General features: G+C 43.6%; 1 protein-coding gene across 1 annotated transcript; it reads right to left on the bottom strand.

Annotated features, from left to right (window-relative positions):
* Positions 1-379: 379 nt before the first annotated feature.
* LOC142259284 (uncharacterized) lies at positions 380-9,143 on the bottom strand. The gene is made up of 5 exons (XM_075331763.1): positions 8,770-9,143; positions 8,565-8,688; positions 8,384-8,481; positions 8,096-8,186; positions 380-3,584 (listed from the first exon to the last, which is right to left on the bottom strand). Exons 1-5 carry the CDS (start codon positions 9,022-9,024, stop codon positions 2,317-2,319), a joined length of 1,836 nt encoding a protein of 611 aa, XP_075187878.1. The 5' UTR covers positions 9,025-9,143; the 3' UTR covers positions 380-2,316.
* Positions 9,144-9,840: the final 697 nt, after the last annotated feature.

The following is a 9,840-nucleotide window of genomic DNA, read 5'->3' on the forward strand; positions in this document are numbered from 1 at the left end:
CCACTGAGAACAGTCCAGTTCGTTTTCTCCTTGGCCCAGGTAAGACGCTTCTTGCGTTGTCTATTGGTCATGAGTGGCTTAACACAAGAAATGTGACAGTAGTAGCCCATGCCCTGGATACATCTGTGTGTGGAAACATTTGAATGTATTTTGTGGCAATTATTATAATTTTCTGAGATGATTGTTGGGTTTTCATTGGCTGGAAGCCATAAACATAATAATAAACACTTGAAATAGATCCCTCAGTGTGTAATGAATATATAATATATGCATTTACCTTTTTGTATAAAATTACTGAAATAAAATAATTTTATGATATTCTAATTTATTGAGATGCACCTGTATCATGAAAGAAAAGATAATTCCAAGAACCATCAGGGCAAGCCTTATTCAATAACAAACACCCCCTTTGACAGAGACAAGGTGACGTCATAGAATTGAAGCAGGAGTGTGGCACCCGACTCACAAAGATGCCTCTTGTGCCTGCCTTAAAAGATGAAAGAAGAAAAATCCAGAAGGTTTTTAAAGACTAAGCAACATTTTATGGAATTTTATTTTCATTTAGGAACACACACATTAAAAACAACATTAACCTTGGACTATTATGGACTAAGCATTGGATTTATCGCGGACTAAAAAATAAATAATAAGCGACAATGCAAGTATATATAGCGCTGGTCATATCCTCCCTTTTTTCTTAACCCCTTTATGACCAAGGACATACTGGTATGCCCTTGGACGCCTCCCTCTGGTTACCGCAGGCTCGTGGTACTCCTCACATATCTCTACTGATCTGATCCACCCGCACCTGTTAACGCTTTAGATTGCACTGACAGCACAATTTAAATTACCACGATGGGAATCGCGCTGTTCCCTGCCGCCATCAGCGCCTTGTGACGTGATTACAGGGCGTCTTGGTATTGACATGGTTGCGCATGGTCAGCTGATGGCCCCTGACGCTACCATAACTCCCATCCTGTGAGAGCCCACAGACCACCGGCACTCACAGGAACGCTGCATTTCTGCTGATCACAGCGATGTTGCTCTATTCAGCAGAAATGAACAAGTGCTCGCAGTGTGCAGTGATAAGTCCCCTAGAGGAGACTTTTAAAAGGAAAAAAAGGTTTTAAAAATATGAAAAAAAAAAATCTAAAAAGTTCAAATCATCTCCCATTAGCCACATTGAAAATAAAACATTTAAACATAATAAAAAAAATACATAATAAAAAAAAATACACATTTGGTATTGCCGCCTTCAGAAATGCCCTATCAAAATCTAAAATCAATTAATCTGATCGGTACACAGCGTGGCGAGAAAAAAATTAAAGTTTTTTGGTCACTGTAATATTGTTTAAAAATGCAATAACAGGCATCAAAACTTAGCAACTGCAGAAAAATAGTAAAATTAAAAACGTCAGCTCAAGATGCAAAAAATAAGCCATCACTGAGCCCCAGCTCCCGAGAAATGAGAACGCTATGGGTCTCAGAAAATGAAAAAATTCTTATTAGGACAAACTTCAGAATTTTTGTTAACTCCTTAGATACAAATAAAAAGTATACATGTTTAGTATCCACAAACTCATAGTGACATGAGGCATCAGTTTTACCATAAAATGAACACTGAATAAAATATCCCCAAAACAATCGTGCAATTGCACTGTTTTTGCAATTTCACCTCACTTGGAATTTTTTTTCCTGTTTTCCAGTACACTATATGGTAAAACTAATGATTCATTCAAAATCATAACTCGTCCCACAAAAAATTAAGCCCTCAAATGGCAAAATTGCCGGAAAAATAAAGTTAAGGCTCTCAGAAGAAGGGGAGGAAATAACAAAAATGAAAAATGGAAAATCACCTGGGCTGAAGGGGTTGAAGGGTTAATTTTTCCTGTACTTTCCCTTCCCTCCCTCTTTCCTATTACTTTTTAGCATCGCTCTTCACGCCCTACCTCCCCCAAACTGATTTTTACTTTATTCTTCCCTATTAAACTTTTGAAAATCATAATAAAAATTACTGTACAACACAAAAAATGCTACGGTATTTTGTAAGTTTTTTGGCTCTTACATTTTTTGTGGGGGAAAAAAAGTTACTTAAATTCTTTATTTTTGATAAAAAGAATAAACATTTAATAAAATAAAACATTTCCCACTTACTGGGTATGAAAATAGCTTCTCGCCTATGTGAGCTCTTTAATATTTAACATGAGATGTTTTGAAAGAAAATAATTTCTCACATTCTCAACAAAGATATGGCTTCTTCCCTATGTGATTTTTTTTATATTTAATCAAATGTGATTTACACACAAAACTTTTACCTCAATTTGAACATGAAAATGGCTTTTCCCCTGTGTGAATTCTTTGATGTGTATCAAGATTTGATTTCGTTGTAAAACATTTCCCACATTCTGGACATGAAAAAGACTTTTCCCTTGTGTGAAATCTCTGATGTTTAATAACATATGATTTATCTGCAAAACATTTCCCACATTCTAAACATGAAAATGGCTTCTCCCCTGTGTGAGTTCTCTGATGTATAACAAGATTTGATTTAATTGTAAAACATTTCCTGCATTCTGGACATGAAAATGGCTTATGTCCTGTGTGAGTTATCTGATGTGTAATGAGATTTGATTTTTTTCCAAAACATTTCCCACATTGTGAACATGAATATGGCTTCACATCTGTGTGAATTCTCTGGTGGAGACGAAGACCTGATAGCCGAATAAAATCTTTCCCACACTCGGAACATGAATATGGCTTCTCCCCTGTGTGATTTCTCTGATGTGTAACAAGATGTAATTTAGTTGTAAAACATTTCCCACATTTTAAACATGAAAATGGCTTATCTCCTGTGTGAGTTCTCTGATGTTTAACAAGAGTTGATTTTTCTCCAAAACATTTCCCACATTCTGGACATGAAAATGGCATATCTCCTGTGTGAGTTCTCTGATGTTTAACAAGAGTTGATTTTTCTCCAAAACATTTCCCACATTCTGAACATGAATATGGCTTCACATCTGTGTGAATTCTCTGGTGGAAACGAAGACCTGATAGCCGAGTAAAATCTTTCCCACACTCTGAACATGAATATGGCTTTTCCCCTGTGTGAATTCTCTGATGTGCAACAAGAATTGATTTAGTTGTAAAAAATTTCCCGCATTCTGGACATGAAAATGGCTTATGTCCCGTGTGAGTTCTCTGATGTGTAATGAGATTTGATTTTTTTGCAAAACATTTCCCACATTCTGGACATGAAAAAGGCTTATCTCCTGTGTGAGTTCTCTGATGTGTAACAAGGTTTGATTGACAATTAAAACACTTCCCACACTCTGAACATGAAAATGTCTTCGTTCCTATGGTAATTCTAACATCTCTTCTGTGACTTTTATTTTCCTTAATAGCCTGTGATGAATCAGAAGATAGGACCTGTTTAATAGGATCAGATGGTAAATCTTTGCTCTGAAGCGTTGAGGATACAGCTGGGATAACGCAATGTTCTTCATATATGTCTTGTGGCACACCAAGATCATATGATTGAATTTCTGAAGAAGTCAGAAGCCCCTCTGATCTCCTAATACAGTCACCTGTCAAGAATAACACTGTTAATACTTTTTCAATAATGTATAGTTTATTTTTTAACTATATCCAAAGTCCATTAGCGTTGCAAGTCATGTTGCAAAATTTCATTATTCACTAAGGTAATGGTGACAAAACAGTTCACATTCTAACTGAAGACCACTTAGCAAGGACCACTAGAGAATGATATCAGGCCACCAGGATCGGCTCAAGTAGTTTCCCAATTCAGTGTTGAAGTCAGCATCTTCCTAGGTTCATGTCTCAGAGCGTTGGTCACAACTATTTTGTAGTAAGACTCTCAGTGGAGAATCATAAATGAGCTTGTCAGTCAGTACTATTAGAGGGGTCAGTCCGGCACAATCCCTGACAGCCACATGCATATTACTGTAGAATGGAGGAGCAATATGATTATGTATGAAGAAGCTCTGACTTTGCTGAAAGTGTAAAACTGGAAAAGTAAATTTGTAAAGTGGTTTTATCATGTTGTTAAAAAAGTGGAAGAATGTGATAAATGAATATACACAGCTATACACCTCATTCCCTGACCTCACCCCCACTGTATTACAGAACACCAGTGACTGTCTGTCCGCTGTCTCCAAAATCATGTCTGCTCTCTGAAACGTAACCTCTCCAAAACTGAACTTCTACTCCCTTCGTCTACTAACCTCCCTAAACCTGACATCTCCCTCTCTGTGTGCAGCACCATGATAACGCCTAGGCCGTATGCTCGTTGTCTGGGTGTTATGTTTGACACCGATGTTTGCTTCACCCCCTATACACAATCTCTCGGTGACTCTTGTTGCTTGTGTCACGCATTTCCTCTGTTGCAGATTTTTGTGACAGGTTCTGAGTCTCACTTTTTCTTGTGGGACTAAATTTATTAAATGGATTCCCTTTCCTTTGGGGAGGAGAGGGTTAATGTCAGTTTACCTTCCAGCAGCTCCTGACTCCTGGCCAGGTGTTTCCAGTTGGGACCAAGCCCAGGCCCTATAAATACCCTCAACTTCCACCAGAGGGTGCAGGTTATTTTCATAATTTGGAACCTTGGCCAGGAGGTGGAAGGAGTTGGTATTTTCCTTCCTCTCTCTGAGACTTGTGTTGTGGGCTGCAGCATTGGTGCTTGCTGCAGCAGTTCTAGGTGTGCTGGTTAAATGGTATGGATGTTCCCCAGTAGTGTGTTTCATTCCCCCCCTTTTCTGTTTATTTCACTCATGCACTTTTGGTGGCTCCTTTGTGTGTGGTTCCCATGTGTACGAGTAGTTGTTACCCCTGTTTATCATATTTGTTAGTGGGGTGTTTACTTTGGTTCTTGTCCCTTTCCCCCGGGTGGTGGGTTGTGGAGGGGGGTCTTAACATCAGAGACAAGGACAGGAGATATGTCCTAGGTTGGAGGCCTGGACCTCCCTACCAACAAGGGTACCTCCAGAAGATAAGGCTGAGCCCCTACGCTCACTCTAGGGCCAGTATAGGCTTCCCTGTGTTCCCCTATCAACCCGTGACAGCTTGCACCTGAAAAACATCTCTAGAATCCGCCGCTTTCTCACTATGGAAACAACTAAAAAACCCTCACTGTGGCCCTGACCCACTCCCGCCTTGATTATTGTAATTCTCTATTAATTGGCTTCCCCCTCACTAGACTTTCCCTTCTCCAATGAATCGTTAATGCTGCAGCCAGGGTAATCATTACTACTAGCTAATCACTGCTCAGACTCTTTTGCTCTGTGCCAGTCATTGCTGTAACGTTTGTGGCCAATATAGAGGCAGCAAATGGGAGTAGTGAACACACTGGATCACAGGGGGGCCCTGGGATTACCATTTAGAGGGAGGGGCTTAACTACTTATGATTGTTTGTATATTAACCTTTGATTTGTAAATATGAATGTGACGCCCTGGCAAAACCAGCTAGTCACAAATAGGCCCCCGCATAACACCTTCCCTCATTAGGCAACACACAGCCGACCTGAAACCCTAGTCACCCCCCCATAGGGAAAGATAGACACACCAGTGGCCGTGACCAGGCGGTTGGGACACACCCACCTAGGGTTTTAGACAGCCCAGGGTGGGAAAACGAGTAGATTAAGCTTGCAGTTCAAGTTGAGAGGAGGTAGGGTGGAGCTAGGTGTAGCTCCAGCAGAGACGTTCAAGTTGAACGGTACCAGGGTAGGAGCCCTGGTGCCTCTGGCTAGGTGGCAGACGGTGGTCTCCGTCAGCGGGAGTCGGGAAGACGGTGGTCTCCGTCAGCAGGAGTTGGGAAGACGGCTCGGTGGAACCGAGGTGGACCGGGACAGGGTTGTAGCCCGCCGGTACCGACACGGGGAACCGACCCGGAAACCGGAGCACAAGGGGGGTACTCGGACCCTGAAGCCAGGACCAGAAACAAGTGGACCTGGTTAATTAACCGATTGAGGCCAGGACTAGAGGTTCTGTCCCACCCAAAGTCCCTCATAGAAGACAACAGCCCACCGATAGGGATAAAAAGTCACCGCCAGGGCCCATAGATCCCACCGGCCAGCGTCTGCGGGCACGGCTCCTCAGGCCACATCCAGCCAGGAGCAGACTCCTACGTTTCACACTAGGAAGTCATTCTTACACAAACAGTGCAGAGGAAAAAGGATAGAGACCACCAGCCGGGTGGGGGACCCGAATGCAACTGGCCGTGACACCGGCCACCATCACCTTGGTTTACCAGAGACTTGTGTGAATTATTCATTGTGAGTAAACATGCATTCCCCTGCGATCGTTACACCCTGCACTACAGCCACTGGGCCCCGGGGTCACCATCCCTGCCCATGGAGGGGTTAACAACTTGCTGCCGCTAAACCTCCCCCGGGTGCCACATCACAGCAGCGGTGTTGTCCCAATTCACCACACACCGTGGGTGGTGTCACAAACTTAATACGGCCTAGCCCGTACATTTATGTCCCCCCATTTATTCGGCGTGTCCGCGAGACCTCTGGGTCCGGAGACCCTCAAGCCACCACCCCTGAAGGCCAGGACCCGAGCAGCGCCGGCTGCTGGCACAGGGGCGGCACATGAATATATTGGTGTTATATGAGCAAGGATGGTTGACCTTAGGGAGATCAACATCCACCACTGCGGAGACACCATCACGTGTTTCTCAACGCAGTGATTCTAGAGCAATGACCCCTGGGAAATATTCAAAGCAAGAAGGCCTACAGGGACACCATCACATGTTTCTCAACGCTGGCAGGAACTAGCCAGGTCTTTCACCGGGAAGGAACAACCACGGGAAGGGCAGAATCCAGTCAAGGAGACCACCTATGCCAAACATGGTATCCATCCACAGACAGCCGTTTCGGGGTATTTGCCCCTCATCAGTGTGGAGTAGGAATCTGGCTAGTGGGAGCATTGCCTATAAAAGACTATGTGAGCAAGGATGGTTGACCTTAGGGAGATCAACATCCACCACTGCGGAGACACCATCACATGTTTCTCAACGCTGGCAGGAAACTAGCCAGGTCTTTCACCGGGAAGGAACAACCACGGGAAGGGCAGTCTCCAGTCAAGGAGACCACTTATGCCAAACATGGTATCCATCCACAGACAGCCGTTTCGGGGTATTTGCCCCTCATCAGTGTGGAGTAGGAATCTGGCTAGTGGGAGCATTGCCTAGTAAAAGACTATGTGAGCAAGGATGGTTGACCTTAGGGAGATCAACATCCACCACTGCGGAGACACCATCACGTGTTTCTCAATGCAGTGATTTGTCCCCTGGGAAATATTCAAAGCAAGAAGGTCTGCAGAGACACCATCACATGTTTCTCAACGCTGGCAGGAAACTAGCCAGGTCTTTCACCGGGAAGGAACAACCACGGGAAGGGCAGTCTCCAGTCAAGGAGACCACCTATGCCAAACATGGTATCCATCCACAGACAGCCGTTTCGGGGTATTTGCCCCTCATCAGTGTAGAGTAGGAATCTGGTTAGTGGGAGCATTGCCCTTCCCGTGGTTGTTCCTTCCCGGGGCATTGCTCTAGAATCACTGCGTTGAGAAACATGTGATGGTGTCTCCGCAGTGGTGGATGTTGATCTCCCTAAGGTCAACCATCCTTGCTCACATAGTCTTTTACTAGGCAATGCTCCCACTACCCAGATTCCTACTCCACACTGATGAGGGGCAAATACCCCGAAACGGCTGTCTGTATCTGGCCTGTATACAGCAACATTTTTCCACACTGATTCTAATAAACCCTTATATTTTAAAGGGGCTGTACGACACCACTCTGCATCTAGGAGGTTTTGTGTCTTATTTTAGAATATACCTGCACCTAAGTGCTGTAGTTCACTAATATACAAGAAATCAACGATTCACCAGTATAAATAATATGGAACATGTGAGCATTCCACTATAAATTGCACATTCCCCATATCTAGGATGTACGGGAAATCTCTTACACATTATTTTTAGGATGTTATTTTCATTTTTTTAGTCCCACATCATAGCAGCCGGGGACTGTGAAGAATCTATGACTTCTCTGCATTTAGTGGTCACTACTCACCTGGGCGGTTATCTGTAGGAATCTCCTCTTTACTCCGCTCATCACCCCTCACATATGTCTCTGTAGTATTAATATGGGGCAGATCTTCCCCCTGAAAGAAATATTGTAAAAGTCACAGACAGATGGAGAAGTCCCATCTATGATCAGCTCTAATCCTGCCATCTCCACCGCTCTCATTACACAAGTATAAATCATATAATACTGGAGGATAAAACAAGACTGAGCACAAGACCTTCACAGCCGTCTACACATCATAGGGAGATTTCATGGCACCTTTACTCCATCTACCTGATGATCCTGAGGAACATCGGGATCTTCTTGTTTACAGTCCTGTGGGAGAAGAGGACGGGGACATCTCTCTGGTGTTGCCCTCTTACTGGATAGAACTGGAGGAGACACATACAGGGACTGAATTCATTCCTTACATACAGATAATTATAGGCCGTGTGTATTTAGTCCTCTCTATTACCTGGTGATGTGAGGAGCTGGGGAACCTCCATCATGACGTCCTTGTACAGATCTTTGTGTCCTTCTAAATACTCCCACTCCTCCATGGAGAAATAGACGGTGACGTCCTGACACCTTATAGGAACCTGACACATACAATGATACCGTCACCCCCGATCCCTTCATAGCGTTACTGTATAATGTCCCAGCATTCCCAGCAGTGTCACCTCTCCAGTCAGCAGCTCAATCATCTTGTAGGTGAGTTCTAGGATCTTCTGGTCATTGATGTCCTTATGTATCGGGGGGTGAGGTGGAGGCCCCGTGATTGGGCTCAGGGGTCTTCCCCATCCCTCAGACACAGGGGCCTGACAGCGCTCACTAGAGGTCTTCTTCACTACTGTGTAATCCTGGTTATGGAGAGACACAGTAATAAATCTCACTCCAGACATTTCCAGAGTCCTCACCTCTCCAGTTCTGTCCATCTGTTATTCCCATAGATAAGAATGATGTAATGTGACGTCATCAGAATCTCTCACCTCTCCAGTAAGCCGGAAGAGGATCTCTAGGGTGAGGTGTAATATCCTCTCCGCCATCTTGTCTCTGTCCATATCCATCCTTCATGGGGCAATCAGGAACATTTTCGATATTATAAGGACCTGAATGGGGAGAAGATGAGCCGATCATTTGAGTAGGGAAGAAAAATTCAACATGAAATGTGCTATGTAAGTAGTAAAACCGACCAATAAAAGTAGCACATTATCTTTATAAAAAAAACCCCACAATCCTTCATACGACAATGTGAACGGAAAAATAAAAGAGTAATTGTTCCCGGAATAAAAGTAGGGAGGTACGAAAGAGCAAAAATAAAACATTTCCCAGTTTTTCGGTTAAGAACAGGGCAATGGAATTAGGATTCGATGTTTTCTTATTTCTAACGGAAGAAGAGGGGCCACACATGGCGTACGGATCTGTGCACTCGCTGACGCACAATTTACCACCCATTTCTTGTATGAAGGCAGCAAATTAGTGGAAATTATCCCAATTACAAAATGTGCCCACATTATATTTCACTCCTAAACTAGAAAAAATATGTAAATAAAGTTTAGATATTCTAAACTGGTTTTGGAGCTCGTAGACTTTAACCCCTTAACGACCGCGGGCAGTAAAATTATGTCCTAGCGGTCATAGTGTTAATTCCCTCTCGCTGCTGCCAGCAGCCGGCAGAGATAGGCGCACATCTCAGCTGATTTACAGCTGAGATGTGTGCCTAGCAGGTACCAGCAGATCCGCGATCTGCC

This window comes from Anomaloglossus baeobatrachus (genome assembly GCF_048569485.1).
Source record: "Anomaloglossus baeobatrachus isolate aAnoBae1 chromosome 5 unlocalized genomic scaffold, aAnoBae1.hap1 SUPER_5_unloc_6, whole genome shotgun sequence".
Lineage (NCBI taxonomy): Eukaryota > Metazoa > Chordata > Amphibia > Anura > Aromobatidae > Anomaloglossus > Anomaloglossus baeobatrachus.

Excerpts from the sequence above, each read along its gene's own strand:
- LOC142259284 (XM_075331763.1), bottom strand. The coding sequence starts at position 9,024 with ATGGACAGAACTGGAGAGGTGAGGACTCTGGAAATGTCTGGAGTGAGA. Across the intron at positions 8,482-8,564 it reads CCAGCTCCTCACATCACCAG|TTCTATCCAGTAAGAGGGCA; the intron begins GTAATAGAGAGG and ends TGTCTCCTCCAG. Across the intron at positions 3,585-8,095 it reads TCCTACAGATAACCGCCCAG|GTGACTGTATTAGGAGATCA; the intron begins GTGAGTAGTGAC and ends TATTCTTGACAG.